The sequence below is a fragment of the Cucumis melo genome, chromosome 6 (genome assembly GCF_025177605.1).
Source record: "Cucumis melo cultivar AY chromosome 6, USDA_Cmelo_AY_1.0, whole genome shotgun sequence".
Classification (NCBI taxonomy): domain Eukaryota; kingdom Viridiplantae; phylum Streptophyta; class Magnoliopsida; order Cucurbitales; family Cucurbitaceae; genus Cucumis; species Cucumis melo.
This window is the reverse complement of record NC_066862.1, coordinates 27,795,213-27,816,141: the sequence shown is the minus strand read 5'-3', so window position 1 is coordinate 27,816,141 and position 20,929 is coordinate 27,795,213. Positions and strand designations below refer to the sequence as shown.

General features: G+C 34.0%; 2 protein-coding genes across 4 annotated transcripts; both read right to left on the bottom strand.

Annotated features, from left to right (window-relative positions):
• Window positions 1-1,184: 1,184 nt before the first annotated feature.
• On the bottom strand, window positions 1,185-11,672 carry LOC103490678 (vacuolar protein sorting-associated protein 35A-like). Of its 2 annotated transcripts, XM_008450304.3 has the most exons (21): window positions 11,410-11,672; window positions 11,162-11,258; window positions 10,919-11,042; window positions 10,400-10,585; window positions 9,212-9,299; window positions 8,960-9,016; window positions 8,767-8,856; window positions 8,557-8,679; window positions 7,002-7,136; window positions 6,158-6,274; window positions 5,428-5,667; window positions 5,288-5,353; window positions 4,991-5,080; window positions 4,222-4,311; window positions 3,768-3,857; window positions 3,416-3,484; window positions 3,251-3,331; window positions 3,045-3,152; window positions 2,497-2,600; window positions 1,989-2,102; window positions 1,185-1,894 (listed from the first exon to the last, which is right to left on the bottom strand). In XM_008450304.3, the coding sequence occupies exons 1-21, from the start codon at window positions 11,500-11,502 to the stop codon at window positions 1,684-1,686; spliced, it is 2,373 nt and encodes a 790-aa protein (XP_008448526.1). In that variant the 5' UTR covers window positions 11,503-11,672; the 3' UTR covers window positions 1,185-1,683. The 2 variants fall into 2 exon arrangements, with proteins under 2 accessions (XP_008448526.1, XP_050942334.1); XM_051086377.1 differs by lacking the exon at window positions 11,410-11,672 and having other exon boundaries at window positions 11,137-11,244.
• A 1,043-nt stretch (window positions 11,673-12,715) lies between these two features.
• LOC103490677 (F-box protein At4g35930) lies at window positions 12,716-15,495 on the bottom strand. 2 transcript variants are annotated; one of them, XM_008450303.2, is made up of 5 exons: window positions 15,347-15,495; window positions 14,611-15,071; window positions 13,810-13,884; window positions 13,630-13,739; window positions 12,716-13,260 (listed from the first exon to the last, which is right to left on the bottom strand). In XM_008450303.2, exons 2-5 carry the CDS (start codon window positions 14,962-14,964, stop codon window positions 12,999-13,001), a joined length of 801 nt encoding a protein of 266 aa, XP_008448525.2. In that variant the 5' UTR covers window positions 14,965-15,071; window positions 15,347-15,495; the 3' UTR covers window positions 12,716-12,998. The 2 variants fall into 2 exon arrangements, with proteins under 2 accessions (XP_008448525.2, XP_050942333.1); XM_051086376.1 differs by having other exon boundaries at window positions 14,611-15,425.
• Between the last annotated feature and the right edge of the window lie 5,434 nt (window positions 15,496-20,929).

Genomic DNA, 20,929 nt, shown 5'->3' with positions numbered 1-20,929 from the left:
TTCGAATATGACAGGTGATTACTTTGTGTTCACTCTTAAACTCAATCTAATGTTGCAACAAATGGCAAACTCCTACTGCGATAAACTTCTTGTCATGAACTTCAAACTTTAAAAAAATGAACAAAATACCATAAATGTAAAGGAACCTTAAGATCGAAAAAAAATAAACAAATTAAACCAACTCTTTCAAAACATTGTCGTGTCAATTATTTTTTAAGAAGTTTATTTTTCTTCTTATAGTTGTAGTGTACTTTTTTAACATTCCTTAAAGTCATAAATCGATATTCTGATATTGTTATTTTTGCAACTTAAGTGGACTAACATTTGAATTTGAAACCAAATCGATATGTTTGTAAAGGCGAACTTATAGATTGTCAAATGGAAAAATCCATATTACTTTGGTAAATACAAGTGCACCGGATAAGACTATAGTTTCAATATTGTTATTTGTCCATTTGTCTTCGCCAATCTTAATGGTCAAATAGCTGTGCTTCATACAATTTTACAAATACGACACATTCTCTTTTATAGAAAATGTTCTAAATATGGAGTAACTATATATTTTATGGTTATATAACTATATTTCATATTACTATATCTAAAAATTGTATAGGGGGCATGATCTCTCTGGTCCATATATATATATATATAAAAGATACAGTTTTGAATGACAATTTTTGAAAATATTTACAAACATAGCAAAATTACGGTACAAACATAACAAAATTTCCAAACTATCATTTGTCGTAGATAGTCTAGTATTTTGCTATATTTCATAAATATTTTTGTTTATTTTACTATTTTAGAAATAGATATATATGTGTGCGAGCACACATGGAAGTGAAGAAAGAAGAAGATAACCCTGATCGTCATACAAAATGTCAAATGTTTTTAACAAGTACTTGTATACCTGTTTAAGGACGAAAATGAGATTTAAGTGATGCTTCTTTTTTTCTAAATTACTTTTGAAGGTTGAGATTACCGGGAAGAATAACCTTGAAGATTAGGGATATTTCTTTCTATCAATAATTAATATAAGAAGAGATTGAAAAAATGAGCAATATGGTAGTTAAAGGCACATGAATCCACTATCAACATGAAAAAGCTCCAGAGCAATAAATAGTCAAGATGGTTTCAAACAAAAGACATCATAATCTCTTGAATGTAAGATGAGATTTCCAAAATGCAAAGACACAAGAATCTGGAATTTATTGTATATATATAAATATATTTGTTTGGAATTCAATACTGAAGCTTAGTTCCAAAATATGCACAAATGCCTCAACAAGTCAGACGAGCATGCCAACCGAACAACTCGAAAAACGGCCAGTAGTTTGTATCAGTCTCTGAAGGAAAGCAATGAAGACTTAAACTAGAGAATCAGATTTTACATAGTAGAGAAGTGATGAAAGTCATTTTTCTCTACTATTGTCTCACATTCTACTGAACAGGGGAAGGAAGCTTGAACTCTTTAAATTAGAATCTTGGGACATTTTGTATAGCAAAGAAGCAAGAAGCTAACTGGAAACCGAAACCAAAGGAGCGGCATATTCAGCAAACCAACTCGTTTGGATAAATATAACCAGACTAGATTAACCAACCCTCAGCCTATAAGGTGAGCCAACAAAAACTGGCCGTAATATTGTCAATCATGGCGATAATCAACTAAGCATCCAAATTCAGCTACACTTTAATGGGCTCATATTTCTCACCCACTGCACCACCTTTCTGCTTTTGGAACTCGATGTACCGGAGTGTGCTGGCAAAGAAAGCATCTGCCGATGAATCCGGAGTAGTGGTATCGCTTTGCATTTCGGTTGTGATCAATTCAATTAGGCCCTGGATGGTAGCTACGGTGATCTGCGGGTTGCCCTTCTCGAAAAAATATAAGTATCTACAAGCAAACAAAACAAAACAAAAAATGATGAACCTACCAGGAGGAAACCATATTCAAATGAGAAAAGGCAATCACAGAATATAAGAATTACTTGTTCAGTATCTCAATGAAAAGAGAGACTGGCCCAGTGCTACCCCTTGTAGCATTTGACATTTGCTGAGCAGCATTTGCTATTCTTAATGCACGCTTTAGGCAAAGCATCACCCTGGTTCATAACGAGGGAAAAATTGATTAAATGGAAGACAAGATTTCACTAACAAACACTCTCCCTTTTCTGCTTAAACGGAGCAGGCAGCTTAGAGAACATCAGACGTTCCATAAGCTACAGTAACTTATTCCAACAAGCATGAAAATAGAAGAGAAATTTCAAGCATTCAAAACTATAAGAAAATGATCAGGAGAAACTAAATATTTCATGTCTACACTTGGAAAATCCATAATGTATTTATAAAGTCTATACCTTCCAGTAACAGCCACCATCTGTGTAAGATTAGAAAGATATAAAGTGCAACCTATTTTAGATATAAGAACTGCCTACAGCTATAAAAATCACATCCAACAAACATGCATAAAACCTGACTGTAAAGTTTGTAACCCACCTCTCACCATCCTTCATATTATCATGATCATCAAGCCAGAAGAGATGCGAGCAAGCATAAACAGCTCGACATTGATCAGGTTTTTTTAAAAGCTTCGCAGAGTACTGCATTGTAAGGTAACTTTGTCAGGGTCTTGGCCATAAAATACTCATATATATGAAATGGTTCACATTCCATCTTCCATACAGAAATAACATTAACATGGAAAAAAAAACGTAGAATAAAAGTTTAAGATTGAGTATATGTAAAGATCTGGAGCGTTTTCATTTGAAAGGTTCGCGTTGTAGAGACTTAAAGAGGTTGCAACCATAAGCACAAAAAGCATTTCCCCGACCTATCTTTTCTTTTTTCTTTTTCATTTACTTCTCTAAACCTTGGCATCCCGACAAATATCTGAGTCTCTGATGTGTCCTTAAATTGTTAAATGTTCAGTGCATATGATTAGCCAAACTACAAGTTAAAAGTACTAATAGATTTAGATGTAATATTCAACATTCAAGCACATGCAAAATATAAACAACGTAGTGCCAGGACTTTGTAGAAAGTACCCCAGTGGCCTTGTGGGTTAAAGTATCCCTGTTTTCAACACCAAAAACGTGCATCTTCTGAAGCGTGCCTATTATTAAATGTAATGCAGTCACTTGAGCTTTTGAATCCTGTAAAAGCAAAGTTACAGCATAAGCATGGGAGGAAATAAAGAGACGAGCCTTGTGATATAAAAAACAATTAACGCGAGCACAAGGATCTAACTTACTGAAATTTCTTCTTCATAAAGAATGTACGCTTGGGTAAAAAATTCGTAAGCAACAGGTTCTAAATCACAATCATTGGCAGCCTGATAGACAACAAATGCACATTTAAAATTACAGCTATATATTGTAATATTCCAAACTATCATGAACCAAATTTCTTGGCAAACCTCAGCACATTGTAGGTACAGCCGAAACGCCAATTCTGGGGCGGGAACACTGGAAAGGATCTCAATGGTCTGAGATAAAACATTGAAACGTTACAAATATTCAATTCAATATGAACAAGATTATAAAAGTTCTTTGAAAACCTGCATAATCAAAGTAACATGCAAGGCCACAGAAAAGCAAGCTAGAGGAACAAACATATTTGGAGAAAAGAACCCCCCAAGTTAATCACGATTTGACATTCCAGCCATAGTTGCAAATGCAACCAATTATACAATGCAGTTAAAACAATATTAAAAGGTGGATACCAAGTTTACACAAGGAAGAAAATCCCCCGCTCCACTTAGGGAGTACCTGAGTTAATAGCTGAAAAATTTTCTTCGGGGTAGTTGGTGTCTCATCTCCAAAAGGATTTTCTTCTTGGCCTTGCAATTGCCTAACCAACTGCAATTAATCAGCAATTCACAGTTACTACAGTTCCATAACATGATGCCCTGGGCCCTAACAAAATCATAGCAATCCTCACTGTCATAACCATTCCTTCTAAACCTATAGAAAAGAAATAAATCTTCTATGATTCACTCAGCAATTTTCTTCTCGACCTTCACAACCAGTGATTGTGAGGGATGAGATCTTAAATACTAAAACACTTCAAAAGGTCAAGTTTATGACACCAACTAACTACTATGAAAGCTTTTATACTCACATTAACTGATCTCATATTGTTAGAACGACAATAAAACTTATGATTATAAGTTATAACAATCAGAATCCACAAAAGAGCTGAGCTGAGCCAAGAGAGGCAAACCTTGAGAGATGAAAAAACAAGGGCAGGAACAGTAAATGGCAGACGCTTTATTCCTCCTGTCAGGATATGCTTCTTCACGGTGCTTATTATCTGCAATTCATTAGAGTACATGTCATCAGAAAAAACATGGGCCTCTCAACAATGGCTAGATGAACTTGCCCATCTATCTGCCATCTACACTACAAGAAAACGTGACTATGATCCAGAGAAATGGTACCCAAGGGTCCGCTGGTGTAATAAAAACCAAAAGGTTTATCTACATCCTTCATCTAAGGTCTATGGTTTTAGACATACTACCTTTCATTACGAAATATGAAAGAATGTAAACAGGACAGATAATAACAACCCAACAAGAAAAGCCACAAAGAGCGTAAACAGATAAATAAAATGTCAATAAAAGGTTACCAAAATTGAAATGTTAGTAAGAAGATCACAAAACAAATAAATTAATTAGTTGCATCAATTAGTTGATGAAGATTAGGATAGCTGACACTGCCAAGAGATTAGTGGAATAAAGGAAATCTTTCTGTAGGAAGCAAGGTACCATATAAGCTCCATGCATATGCTACCCATATGATTTGACAATAACAATTAAGTATACAATATATATCATTAAAATAAAATTAGATCCCATATTCAACAAAAGCTGTTCATTGCATTTTGTCAAGCTCTATCAGCTCTATTGATGTCTTCCAGAAATAAAGATTGAAGAGGCATTCACATATGCAAGAAATAAAACACGCATATATAATCTATAGCACCCAAGTACCTTGAACATTTCATCGGGGTCGTCATTATACAACATCTGAATAAGACGAGCAACAGAACTTTGCTCCTCCTTGAAATCATCTTCATCAACCTAAAGAATTGAAGTGAGGGGAGGATAAAGGAAAGATAAAACAACCTCATCATGTAACAGAAGCAAGTACCAATTTTGGCTAAAATATAAGGAAAAAAATGATGATAAGTTAAATCAGTAAAAAGGATTAAAGTTAACAGATCATCAATATAAAGGAGTAAACCATTATGAGAAACAAGGTTTTCCATGAAAGGAAAGAGAGAGAACCTCATCGGGAAGAGACCCATCTAAATCCTTGATAAGCCCTCTTATCAATTCAAATAATGCCTCAACCTACATAAAAGTACTCCATATAATTAGAAAGCATAGTTAATAATAAAGACCAAACAACAAAAGGGAACACTTACATTGTCAGCGGTAGATATTTGAGTTTTATTCTTTGTTATGCTTTGTACAATAACTGTTGCCATGACTTTGATTGTTTCACCATCAAGATACTCCATGACATGAGAATAGTTTGACAATTTCAATGTAGTGACAATGTCATTATATTTTTCCAATGGAGCACTCAGAAGGGCAACAATCTGCTTTGTTGCTCTTGTGTCTTCGATTTTCCCTCTACCAGAGAGTTTCTTCACACATGCTCCCTGAAAAAGAGATGATAACCAACTTCTTTTTATAAAAGTCAATCCTGCGAGTAAGTCCAGCTAGGAAATTTGATTGTCAGAAAATACAAGGTTTGATTGTTTGCTTTACAGCACAGTTTCTAATTCTAACAACCATTCTGGAAAGGTGTGATCAAATGGCTTATAGAGGCTGAGGTAACTGTGTATTTGTAAACTTAGAAGTCTGTAATTCTAACAAATTACTTGAAAGCAACTTGTAGCGAACAATTATATCAACCCACAACTTCTAAACAGATCCCTAATTTCTTAACCTAGAATTATTTGGATATTTTATAATCCCTCGTCTTAACTATGTTTAAACAATTAAAAAATATTTGGACATTTAAGTTTGAAGTGGGTAGCAAATTTGATAATCTTTTATGGGTGGTAGTTCAGCAAGTAGTAAAGTGAAACATGGGAAATATGAACTTTAGCCGCCTTTACATCAATGCACTTGAAAATCAAATATTACCAAAACAAGATCTGCATAATCAAGCCGATCTGGATGAACATGAAGTGTAAATGTAAGAAGTGCAGAGTATAAAGTTACAACTCCCACTGTAGGCATATCGACCTGTGCTTCTATCACCTGCAAAGTGAATTTTGCACATATATCAAATTAATTAATTGAAATGATCTTAAGCAAGATAGGAACTAGAGACTATTTTTTTAAAAACAATCTTAAGATTCTGTTTATAACCACCAAAAAACAGATCTCTAAGCAAAATCGTGAAGTTGATAATTAAAATTTAGGGAAATTGCATCAGATGACAAAAAAAAATTAGAAAAAACAGTCCATAGCACCTCTTTTTTGCATATTGCGAATATGACAAAATGACAAGTAATTAATGATATCATACAGCTATCAGACGGTTATCAGAGGGCTATCAAAGGATTATCCGCTTTTAAATTTGCTACTTTTGCAATTTAGAAAATGTAGTGACATGAACCCTATTATCATAATTTTTTTTGTTATTTTTACAAATGCCCCTAAAATTTATTTGAAAGGGGAAATAGAAGAAAATGAGGAAATCAAATATAGTAACTCTCAACTAAATTGCCAACCTGGAAGATGTCAATGTTATGGTATAATATCTTTTTTTATATATAAGAAAAAGATATGCATATTCCTCAAAAATAGATTTCTTTGGTCTCCAAAAGGAAGGATCACATCCTTATGAGGGAAAAAAACAACAATTCTTTAATGAGCATGAACCAAACTAAAGATATTAGTTTCATACTCAACTAAAGGATTTATTTATTTCATCAATTAAATTTTTAACTACGGATCTCTAAGGCTAAAAGACAAAATTTACCTTCCCAATGGCTTTGCTCAGTTTCGAAAAAGCTTCTACTTGCAAGAATTCTGGTAAAACTTCTGCACTTGAAGCAGCATAGTTTGAAAGCCTTTCCATTAATTGGGACAACACCGTCTTGATATCAACAGATGGCTGAGAAATACAATCGTGAAAAGGATGTAAATGACTTACAAAAATGAAAATGTAAAGTGAAATGAACTACATTTTATAATATAAGTAGGGGTGATCATCGGTCAATCGAAGTCAGTTTTTCGACCGAACCGCCACTAAACCAACTATAATCATTTTAGTAAATAAACCGACCTCGACCGTCGTTGAGTAAACGTCGGTCAATAGGTCGGCCAACTTGCCTCTTTGAAATTTTGTGGGAATTCTTGAATTGGAACTTTCCCAAACTGACCCCTCTCGTTCTTCAACCAACCACCCAGTCAAATTGGTTTTTCGGTCTATCATGCTCATCTCTAATTATAAGTATAATATCAAGAATTTGAAAAATCAAAATGCTGATTGTGTTGCTCTCTTCACTCTAATTGAGTAAGCACACGCCCATCAAAATCTTAGCTCTAACCAATATTTAAAAATGTGTGGTAGGCCCCTACTTATATAAGTGCAGAAACACAAGCTCAATGTACTATTAGTAGCACAACTACCTACTGGTTGATGGACGGTGATGCCTCCCAAGAGGCTCAAAACATCCAACAAATTAGATGCATCACACAGAAAAGTCTCCATGCATGCATTAGAGAGAAACCAATTTTTTTTTCTTTCTTTGTGTAAGAAAACAACACGGAAAAAAAATGAAAGAATATATAAAGGCAAACAGAAAAACAAGTCCAACAAAAAGGGGCCTGAAAAAAGATAAAATAAGGACTCCAATCCAGAAAATCAAACAAAGATTGTAATTACAAAGGCCTGGTGACTGACGACAGGAGGCACTAAACCTCATCACACAACCTCTCCACCTCTCTAAAATCCCTATTGCTTAACTCAAGCCAAACTTTCAAAAAAACAAAAAGAAGAAATTAGCATGCTACAAAATTCTCTTCTCCCGGAAAGGGAAACTCACAAGCACCTCCTCCATCATTGTGTGATGGTACAAGTTTCACGAGAACCTAAGAATCAAAAGCATGTCCTATAAACATATCCAACCCCTTTTGCATATAGCATTCATGATGATACGACATTGATGGATAGCCCCAACTGACACCCAACACAGAAGGTTTAAGATAAATCAGTATAGAGATCACTTCAACTTAAAGTGCCTTTATCTCAACGATGAGAGTAAGAGTAAAATTTTCAACGTTGTTGAGGAACAAGACAAAAAACAACTGTGGAGATGAATATGAAAACAACCTTCCCTGGCACCTAATAGAAAAGGCATCCAGTCTCACGTTAAATATAGCCCACCAAACTACTTCATCACAATAAAAAGTTTTGAAAACGAAACTCATCGTTCAATACTGGAAAAAACTTATTTAATATCCTTATCCTTTGTATCAAATAAGAAAATGGATTTTTAAACAGTAATGCAAGTGATGGTATTGTTCCCCACCTGAAGCTGGGGGCAGGCGCCCAACAAAACATCCAGGGTTTGTAAGTGATACTCATCAGGAAATACTTGAATAATGCATTCCATCAAATAAAATTGAGCAATTTCATCCTTACAATTAACGACCTGCAAAGCATAGGTATGACCATTTGAGTGAAAGTGACAAGTTAGGCAACTCAGCAAAATAGTAAAAGGAAACTGAACATTTCGTACCTGCTCCAGAACTCTAGGAAGTACAATATCCTTGTACATATCAAGGTCAACACCCTCCACCTGACTGAGTATATGCAGATTCTTTCCAACCTAATAACAAGAAGAGGCAGGGCAAAACTTGTATGAGCGTCCATGCAGAATGTACACAATGCCATTTTACTGAAAGTAACCAGTCTCAGAATTCTGATGTTACAAGATCACGTAGCTCGCTCCTTTCCTTCTCCCGTTTCTCCTTGTCCCGGGCAGGCCCCTGCAGACCAGAAAGCCCGACAGCAAGCCTCAACACAGGGTCAGCAAAGAGTATGAATGATTCACAAGCATTATAACCTGCATGACCATAAATCATGCATTCATGAACTATTTGTACCCTCATGACATGCAATCATCCTCGTACCATGCATGTTCAAACATGAGAGTAGGTGACAATATTGATGACTGAACCCACCTGATGCTGCATTCGTACCCAAAGTTTGTTCATTTCTGTGAAATTTTGGAGTACAAATTCAACTGCATCAATGACAGTGTCTGCATCTCTGTGGGAGCCAAGGAAACATCCACATATTAAGGCCATCTATAATAAATCACAGTTTTGTGACAAAAATAAAAACACGAGTTTATATGCTATTGATGCATATTGTGAAGCACAAAGACCATGATTTACGTGTGTGCGTACGCATCCACAATAGCTTGGGTGATGATAAATGATGTTCAACATATCAAACACTCCAATACTTGTTGGATGCATACCATCAATTGTAAAGCATGATAGACAGATGTCAAAGGTTAGCTGAACATTGTCCTGTTGGACACAACTAAACCCTTTCTAAGCATAATAAATACATGTCATATCCCAAGCAGTTGTTTGGCACTTGCAACTAAAGTGTCCGGAATCCTGTTTACATATTTACTTTTAAACAACATGATGGACAAAACGAGAAATATAGAACAAAATTTTAATAGTGAAAAATATGAAATGCATAGGCATTGATGACTTGCATGCTTTGTGAATATCAATAAAGATCACAACAATAAATCATTAGAAATAGATAACTAGTCTCTTCAGACTTCAATATCTTGAGAATTAAAGTATCTGCATATTCTATTCTATTCACTACTTCTTTTGGAATACCTTTCCCCCTTAAATCTGAAGAATTTATATTTGCCACAAAAAGTCTGAAGGTCATTAGTTCAGATGAAGAACCCTCACCGGAATCACCAATATTCAATTACATAGTGTATACCTGTTTCCTAAAGAAATGCCTAACTATCATCAAGCAAAAATGAAAGAATGCACAGGCTTACAATAAAGAGAAAAAGCCAGCAATGAGTCAACTAGAAGAAGGGACATAATCAAACAAAATAAGACCTAACGAGTAATTATAAAAAAGCCTAGACACCAGGGTCAAGAAAGAAATAAAGAATCTAACAAAAGACCAAGCATCGTCATAGAAGTCCTCCCTCCCCATGAAAGATTTCATTGTTTTCCCGCCTCATAGGCCTCACAAAATAGCACACAGCCCACCACATTCACCATTATTGTTCAAATTTCATTGCTAAGCATGCACTCATTGTGTTTAAAACAAACACGTGCCTTATTAATCATCTTAAGCCAATGAATGTTTGAATTCCTTACCCTTCATACTCTGAGCCAATATCAGGTAGCTTATCCCTACTGACTTGAGAAAGATAACTCCTCAAAAACAGCCCACGTAAGGGATGCTGAATACCACGGCACATCTCGACCAGATCTTTAAGAATATCTTTTGCAGGAGCCTCCTTGGATTTGATATACACTGATCCCACAGTACAAAGAAGGTACCTGGAAAGTTCCACAAACCAAGAAAAAGTTCATATAGAACAGATTATATACACTAGTAGGAGTAGCAATGCTTAATTCAACAGCAAAGTTAAGGGTCAATGACCATTGAGCTTAACAGTGTAAGCATTGAAACACCATACCTCATACCATAACTTAGTACACCAAACACAAAGTTTCACCCAAGATACTGAAATTGTTTTAGGAAAAAAAAATGAAAATTTAATGGCATCCATGTTTCTAAAGAAACTCGCATCACCTTACAAAGAGAAGGAGAAATATCAAAGCCCAGCTTGAAGTAACAGTAAATAAAATTTCAGGACAAAAATTACTCACAGTCTGGGTAATATATTGCCAGCATGCTGTACAAGTTCATACAAGTCGATTATTGAGCAACCCCGCTTCGTCTCCTCCATAAAGAAAATCTCCAGCTTCCTCAACTCGTCAAACGCTCGCATGTCTGAAAATGTAAAAACAAAAAAAAAATGAAATTTTAAGAAACAACTCATAGATTCTATTGTTTTCGTCCATTCTAAAGACAAAAACAGAGTTACCCAGTGACAGAGAGAAACAGCTCACATAAATCGTAGTATTTATGAGGGGAAAGCTTCGAAGTCCGCAGCTCAGAAAGCATCTGCGCAGAATACTTCAAAGCATCTTTGAGATTGTTGGAGTCCTGAGGCAACACCAAACCGAAATTAGGGTTCAAATTGAAAACCCAATTTCTGAATCAACCCATTCCAAGCTTTCCCATGAATTCCTCCCTGATCTATACAGTAGGCGTTTAAAAAAAAGAAATTAAAGTTGCAAGAATTGAATAGAAATACCAAAGATCGGTGCATGTAGAACGCATTCTGCTGGAGGCCGGCGATCCCAGCAGCAAGCCACTTCTCCTCGTCCTCAACTCCGTCGGAAATCATTCTTGTCGCCGTTTTTGGTTCCTACCTGTAAAATCCTTCCTGTGCAGATCAGTTGTGATGCGATTTCAAGTCGAACCCGGCTATGGCTTCCACGATCGCTTGACAAATGTTGTTCGGGTCAGCGAGAGAAAATCTAAGAGGCTTTGAGGTTAACGAACCGCTAAGTCCACACCCGTTTGTTGGATCCGATTCCCTCCCAATTTTAGATCCGAACCGCCATTCTTGTTGGAGCTTAAATACTTCCTATCAACCTTAATCTCTTAGAAAATATAATTCTATATTCATTTTTAAACTTTTTAAATTTGAATAAAGTTTCATTTTTGTCGATAAATTTTCGAAATGCATTTTACAAACTAAAAATCAAATCTCTAAAAGATTAGTTTTTAAACAAAATTAGATATATATAACCAACATCTAATCAAATTTAAATTTTAAATTCATTTGGTAGAAAGTGTTTAAATAAAAATGTATTTTTAAAAAACATTTTTTTATAGACAATTTAAATGGTCGAAGTTCACCGTCGTTCACCGTCATGTAGATTAGAAAAAATTAATAATGATAATTATTATTATTATAATTATTACATTATTGAATGTTTGGTTTATTGATAAAATCTAGAGCAAGGATTAACATTTAGATTATATATATGTAGGGTAAAATCTTTAACAGGGTATTCTATATATTTTTCAAATCATAGTACAATCACTTGAGACCTATCCAAAAATAAGAATTGGTAAAGAGATCAAATTTAGAGAAATTTTAGTAGAATCTCGATGCCGATAACTCGCATATGAAAAGGTTCATTTGGATAAAGTTAATTTTGTACCCAAATTTCGACGAGATGAAAAGTTAATTTGGTTTTTTCCTTTGATGTCCTTACTCTTTGTCTTATAATCATTATTATTGTGGCTGTAGTTTGTTTGTTCTTTGACCTCAAACTGCAAAATTCCCCACTTTTATTGCAAGTGGCAGTTCAAAAAAAGAAAGAGAAGATATGCTGTGTTCTTGATGTTTTATTTCTACCTCTTCCAACGCTTGAACAAATTCACAATCGCTTTGTTGGAATAGGAGAGATCAAAGAGCAACAACCAATTTCAAGAACACTAATTTCACAATCATGTCAGATTCCACAACTTATCTTTACAGGCCGAACAATGGTGTAACCATTGGTTGAATAAGCAACCAAAAAGCAGTTCTGGCCATAAACCATAAATTCAGGGAAAAACAGAACAAACCACTCTTTAGAATATATATATATAGAACTATACAAGTAACAAGTTCGGAATAGATTATTCCCACAACTACAGTCTTGAATACTTTTCAACCCTCTCACTCCAACAGAACAAGAAGTTCCATTCCATGATACCTAAATCTGCATCAACGCAGGCCTACAAAATTTGTAGAAATTCCTATATAATTGCTGGACCAGCTAAAACAGAAAAAAAAAACCCTATATACAGAAACAAAAGACAGCGAGACATTGCTAGCCACTATAATCAACGAAGTTTGTTTTGAGCAACAGCTTGGCATAACTCGTCCTCGTAAAACAGAACCCGGTTTGAGGCCAAAGATTTGCAAAGAGGTTTAGATATAACAGATGGCACCATGCATCTTGGAGGAAAAGCTGATTCTTGAAAGAGAACAGCAGCAACCTGCCTCATCTCTGAAACTTCGAGACGAGATGGTGGACGAGGACCATGCCTTGGTGCTTTTGGAGTGTGAGGGCTTGGCAATGAAAACCCTTTGCCATCTCCCTTGCTGTAGATCATTGTTTCGATCAGATCAATTAGACAAGGAAAAATTACAAAAAAGGTGCTTTCAAGAATACAATTATTTTTTCAAAAGTTACAATATTACACTTATAATCCTTTGTACAGGTTTCAAAACTAACATTTAATCAAAATCCAATAGAATGTTCAAGAAAGATTGAAACTTGAAAATGAGTGAGTAACTTGGAAAGAAAGTTTGGAACACAAACACAGCCACACATACTCCGGGGCCAATTTTTATCCAAATATGTTTGGAGCACTATTACTTATTTTCTAAACAAGAAATAGTGAGATACTATTTTTAACTTAGCTCTAACATAAAGATGCCAAACAAACGAAAGGTTTAAATCATACTAACTTTACAAAGGGCCAGTGTTCAGTAGGTCGAGGGGTGGTTATCCTCAACATCTCCTGCCTGGACCGATCTGGAGTTGTGTAATTGAAGTGGAATTGCCTTGCCAGCAAAACCTGTTAAAAACAAAGATGGTCAACATCCAGAAATTGCGGTACATTTGAAGCAGACAGATAAAAGACTTACAGCCTTTCTGATTCGTTGAGAGACATGAAAAACTGCCCTCAGTTGGTCGTGGTGTAAATGGCAAAGTATTTTCACCTTGAAGTTACAAATGGAAACCATTAGAACATCAGCAGCCAAACAACGCAGAAAATTAATATCCAATACTGCAAAATACCATTACATGTAAGATCACGTTCTAAGAGTACAGACATGGATACAACAGCATATATCCAGATTAGATCAACATGAGTGCATCAAATTTCTATGCCGTGAAACATGCTCTTAAAGTTTAAAAACTTGGGTTTTTTAGGTTTGTAATTAAGAAAAAATACAGCTGAGTTTTAACTAAAGTTGCTGACTGCCACATGTGTATGCACAAAGGTTTAGGCCATTTACTAAAAGTAGATCAAACCCAACCTCCACATGTTGGGAACTCAAAAGAAGAAAAAAGAAAAGTAGGTCATGTATACACTCCTTAATAATACCCTCACGAAATGAAAAGGCTCACAAGAAAGTTTCATCTGCTCATTAAGACAAGAAACAACTGCTTGATACTAGAATGGAGAAAAAAAACCACCAAAAAATCCACCATCAAGTAACTGAGCAAGCAATTCATAACTGACAGCTCAAATAACAGGCTATCTTGAGGATCTTTATAAGTTCTCCTCCCATAGATCAAAAACAATGGAACCTAAAGGAAGATTCATACGACTTGAAAGGAAGTAGAAAGTACTCGATTTTATGCATTTGACGTAACTTAAGATAAAAAAAGGGGTTCTTCTAGGAAACAGAAAAGAATGAGATGTATAATAATCACAATACCAATAGATCCATAGGTAGAGATTCCAGCCGTGACTCTGATTCACAGTCTTCAACCCGAGGAGTTTTTGGAGTACCAATATGGTTTATATGCATCACCAATTTCACAGGAGACAACATCAAAGGACTTCTATCAGAAACCTTATCCTCAAGCACCCCATTCCTCTTCGCCTTCCCAGCATCCAACACAGCCACCCTCTTCCTCCCAAGATCAGTACAAGATTTAGCAACCGAGCCCTTGCTACACCTGAGCTGCGCCAAAGCACCCGGCTTCAAATACTTCCCACCAGAACCCTTCGACCTTCTTCTCCTCTTCAATTTCTTCGGCTCCCTATCATTCGTAAACACCTTCCCCATCCCTTCCTTGATTTCCCCAATTTACAGCAACCACAAACAAACGCCTTTCTTCTACTCCTCCAATAAACCCTCAACATCAATAATTAAAACCATCCCATCAACAGAACCTGCCGTATAAAATTCAAAACACTTCCCATTTCATTAACCACCGAAGAAACTTCAAACCCCAAGAGAAATAACTTCTTGAACATTGAAGAACAAAGGAAAAAAAAAAATACAACCCCACCTCAAAAACAGTTAAAAAAAAAAATACAACCCAAATCCCCTCGAGACGAGAAAGTGATTACAAATCGAAAACACACAAGAAACGGAGCAAGAATCGAAATGGAACAAAATCAAAACAAAGAAAAGGAAACGAAAATGAATTAAATCAAAACAAAACCTCGGAATCGAGAGAGTTCAGGATAAATTCCTCGAAATGCGCAGAAGGAGAGTGAGTTAGAGAGAGAGGAAGGGAGGGAAAATAGGGACGAGAAGTGAAAGAGGGGCTAGGGTTTCATCTTTATTTGAATTTCACGAAACTGCCCGCCAAAAAATTCATCGTTTTTATTTATTTATTTATTTTCCAAAGCCAAAGGTTTGGAAGAGAACAAGAAAACTGCAGGACACGTGTGCGGTAACTATTGGATTTAGGGTATACGACGTGTAAGAGTGGGCCATAGGAAATGGCGGTAATTACGTTGTTTATATATAGAAAGTAATATAATTTTCTTTTTCATTTTTAAAAATTAGCTGTGGGAGGGAAAACCCAAAATATACTTTATGCATTTTGGAGGGAAATTAACATTTAACATAAAGTTTTTTTTTTCTCCCCCATTGAATGCTTTATTTCATCTTTTTAAATTTCATTGGACTTCATCCATTTAATTAATTAATCTTAGTTCACTTGCTTGTAATATGTTATTATTTTTCCACTCCTTTTTTTATTGTCATTTCCCAAAAGAAAAAAAAAAATGTTGGGGGATTGATTGTATTGTTTTGAGTGGACAAAAGTACCCTTATGTGGGAGTTGAGGGCAACAAAAAAATCCAAGGGTAAAATGGTAAAATGTGGGATAGATATAGGAAGCGGGGAAAATGGCTGTGAAAGAGGAAATTTCATGTGAGATATTAATATTTGGTGTAAAGTACAAATAAACCCATTCATGCCGCGTGAATCACTCGTGACTTGGAGCTTTCTTTTTGGCTAACCTCAAGGGTATTTCCGTCCAAAAATTAGTTTCACTCAAATAACATGAAGAATAAATTTAATCAACTTTGTTCTAAATTGTTTAGTTAAAATCGAGGTGTGAATTTGAATACTTCAATTGTAAAGTACTATAGCATACATTCTATAAATAGAAAAATTAATTTATGTGTAAATGGTAGAGAAAAAAAAGAAGAAGAAATAGAGCATAGGATTCCGATTTGAAATCCACGTAATGTTTGTTTGGTTGCAACAAATACATTTTAATAATGTCCTTTGAATAAAAGTCAAATCCATTCAAACACATTTGTGTCCAACTTTAATAATGTGTGTGTGTGTATATATATATATTTATATATACACTTGCACGTGTGCTTCTTCCACTCCTCACGTGTTGCCACGCCCTTAGGATCATGTGTCACGTGATTTGTTTGTTAAAAGTTTTTTCTTTTTTCTTTTTTTATAATTGTCTAGCTACTTTTGAAATTTCCAAGCTTGATTGTACTTAGAATCCTATGTTGAAACGGTTGAGAGATCTTACATTTTTTTTATAGGATGTATGCCTTTGTTATTTTGTCAGTTTTGTGTTTGTTTGTAATTTTGTTTCTTCCAATTTATAATATTTTTGTGAACAGTAAACAGTGTTATCAAACTCGTCTAAGTGTACTTATGTATATATATGAGTACAATAAATTCATCCTGGTTGTAAAATTGTTGAAGTACTGATAATACTGTAGTATTACAAATGTATTAGTATTACTAAAATATGTGGTTTATCGAGTATACTTAACAAAAAAACAACCCACTTATAGAATCTTTTAAATTAACACCATATGCAACTCAAAGTTTAGATCGAGTGATGCATCCCAATGATTTAGGGGGCAAAAGTTGATTCATCACACTACCTAGAAAACAATGGGCTTCTTAATGGGCCATTACCGAAGAAGCCCCAATAATGTAAATTTCAATCGTTGGGCTGGGTGGTAAAGTTCGGGCCCATTGGTCAAAGCTTTTGTAGTTGTATAATGTTGGTGTTAGGCTGGCTTTGAATGTTTAAATAATGTTTAAGTTGAATGCAAAAGATAAAAATATGTTGATTGGCAATGGCATTATTAAAGTGATTAAATGTACATTAAAAAAAAAATACCAATTAACAAACACACAAAACTTAGTGAGAATTACTTCGTAAACAACTCGAGGTTGTTAGATCTACGTTACAATTTCCTTAAAGTTACTTCTTAAAACAATTTATCTATGATGGGTTAAATCTGTTGCAGCTTATATGTTACGGCCTACTTATGATTAACGTTACAAACTAAGTAAAAAGAGTTAAGACTCAACCAAGAATCCCTCTAGGTATGGATTGAGGACAAGAGAGTAAAACTTTCTCAACTACTTCCATGCCAGATTGATTTTTGCACTTTTTTACGGGATTTAATATCATACATTTTCTCGGAGCTTCAGATCGGCTGCGTAGGAGGAGTCTTTTATTCCTTTTCTTCTCCTCTATCATCTTCGATCAGAGAAAGTCTACCTCACCACCTTTTATTGAAACAGACCAAATCTCGAGAGGTGCAAGATCGAATCCTTTATCGGTCATTGAATCTGTTGCATTTAATGCCCTGAGTTCTTTATTTTTCTTACGCATTTTTTTATAAGAGAGGAAATAGTTGAACCCACTCTCTTTAAATTTAAACCAAGGAAGTTATTATAACTGACTCCTTATTTGGACCTCTTATTTATTATTATTATTTTTTTTATCATCTTCTATTTCAATCTGAACGGAGGGGAAGTGAGATTTTGTCAATCGAAAATGAACTAGCACTAGGATAATAGAGGAATGCTTATGGATGGTAAGAAGATGCCTCGAGACCCAGAGAAAACTCTCGCTTGGAATCAGAAGCATGCACTATGAAGTAGGGCATCTTGGAAATCGAAGTTGAACCCTATGTAAAAAGAAGAAGGATGTACCGTGCCAAACTTAGGAGGTGGAAGGGATTTAGTCAACTCTCCAAAAGTACTCTTGGGTGAGCAAAAGTACGGTGTCAAAGTTTAAAGTAAATGCATTTATTGCACAAATTGAGCCATTTGATCTAGATCCATCCAAAAAGTTGTTCAAAGTATTTACAATTACGTAAACATAATCAAGTTTTGTTTCAAACTTTGTTTTGACATACAATTCTTAGATTGGATATCTCCAACCTATAATTAGATCGAGGGCATGCAACGACCTAATTAATCTTACAATACCATAATACTTGTCTCATTATCTCGGTCAACTGACTCATTGGATAAGCCCTACAAAAAATGTTCTAAAACTATATCAAATATTTGACCTTGTCATCCCTTTTATAATATAAATTAAACTATGACTTGAACTTACACAACGTATTTAATAAACATATCAAAAGTTAGGAACGATATAATATAATATAATATAAGAAAGAGATTCTTAAGTTGAGTCATTTTTTGTTTGTTATTGTTGGTTTTTGCATGAAGAAAAAGTAGCTATTAACTCCACTTTATGGAGCTTAAACAAGCGTGTAATGTTAAGTAAAACCATTAGTTCTTTTTGCAACTTTTTCAGTGGAAGCTAAGTTATAGATGTTTGAACCAAACTCCCCACTCACACAATCTCATTTTATTACTATATGTCTTTCTTAGTGGAATTTCTAGTCATACCCACCAATTTTTATAAAAAAATTTCTTGTTCCTTTTGTCTTAATAAGGGAATTTGAAATATTAATTAATACGATCGAGAGTATATGTAAATGATTTTGATCGAAACTATTACGATTCAAATTGAATAAGATTCAAAATATGAGAACCAGAATGGTATTTTAGTTCAAAAGAAAAAAAAAATACTATCATCTTATATAAACAATTAAAAGGTGTAAATAAACATATTATTTTTGCATCGATAATCTATTATTTTGTGTATATTACGATTACATTTTGGGTATGAGCATAGTTGCACCTAAGAGATAGTGATGGGAATGTTCTAAAAGGGAAAAAAAGGAAGAAATAAAAAAGGAGATAGTGATGGGATATACATATAGAAACAAAAAAAATATTAGAAAAGCGACAATCAATTTTGTTGATTAATATATTAATAAAAATTGAAATTATTTACGAAATATATCAAAATCTATTAAATTTTTTATAATTCATATTTCGATTTTTTTTTTTTTTGCTATCCATAAAAAGTTGAGGTATTAGTTTATATTTACAACATATAGTAGAATTTTATATTCAAAATTGATAAATTATCACTGTCTATCAATGTCACTTATAGAAGTATATGAATGTATAGAATCTAAAATTTTGCTACATTTTATCAAATTTTTCATTTTTGACGATTCTTCTAAAAATTTATGATAAATAAATTAAATCGAAAAGGAGTGGTTTAACAAATATGTTTGGTGTTAAAAAGAATAAAGACATACCAATTAGAATTATAATTATAATTTTGGGGTTAATTAATTGCAATAAATACTAAATGGAAATAATAATTAAGAAAGAAAAAAAATAAATAAAAGGTCACGGGAGGGAAAGGGAAGTAAAAGAAAAGGGGTCATGTTCGGTTGTTGTGTCTCTCAGTCTTCTTTTGGTTTCTTTTCTCCTCCATGTGAGTTGTGATTTTGACATTTTTCTATTTTCTTTCTTCTTGTTCTTTTTAATAATTCAATCACAAATAATAAAACAAAAGAAACTATTCTAATAATAATAATAATAAAAGAATCTTTATAGAACAAGAATTAGATTTCGATATAATGTAAATAACATATCAAAAGATTTAGAAGTGGAAACGGGGGTAAAAGCTCGAGAAAGAAACAATTCATCTAACTACCAAAAACATCACCCGAGAATTTAACAAGTCATTCGAGCCAACAACAAACATGACCAACGAGAGAAGGGAAATGACCAAGACAACAACAAATGCAAGTCTTCGATAATAACGTTAGCAATAAATTACTCTTGGGTAAAGTTTTCAACCAACGTCGGTAGAAAAATCAAATAGAGAGCCACTAACTCACACTATCACACCACATGACTTGACCAACTTTGCTCTTATGGTTATTAATTGTAACTTAAAAAAGAATACATTTCTCCATATCCAAATGTCCCCCAACATTAATTTATATCACATTGATAAATCATCATTTACAATATAACAATTAGCTTTTTATTTTTATTTATTATGCAAAAAAAAAAAATCATATTTTATAGTTTGAAAAATGTTAGAAGTGGATTGTAAGAATGGAATAAAATCAAAAGCCACATGAACCCCATATCCAAACACATCCTATCCCTATCCTAATATATATATATATATATTATCAATATTTTTGGTAAAGTAAATTTTCTTCTTTTTGACAAACCACTTTTAATAAAGTGATTTAATCATATGCTTTATTTGGGGGAAAAAACTCATCAAATAATTTCAATGAGAAAGTGTAACTAATATGTCACACGTTGGGCTCAAAAATCGTGCTTCTTGGTAACACTGTTATTCTAACAATAGACGGTCTGATTGAACAACATATTTTACAAAATATAGACGTTTTGTTCATTTGGTTTGAATGATTTTTACTAAATTTTAATTTAATCGTGGTAGTATAGTAAAACTGCTCAAATAATAGTTAAACGATTCATTTAAAAAATTTACTCGTATTTTATTGTTTCTCTTTCCTTAATCCCAAAATTTAATTAGGTCAAATTAATTATATTTGAATATAAAATTGACCCAAAGACATATAAAACAATGTGAAAAATTGTG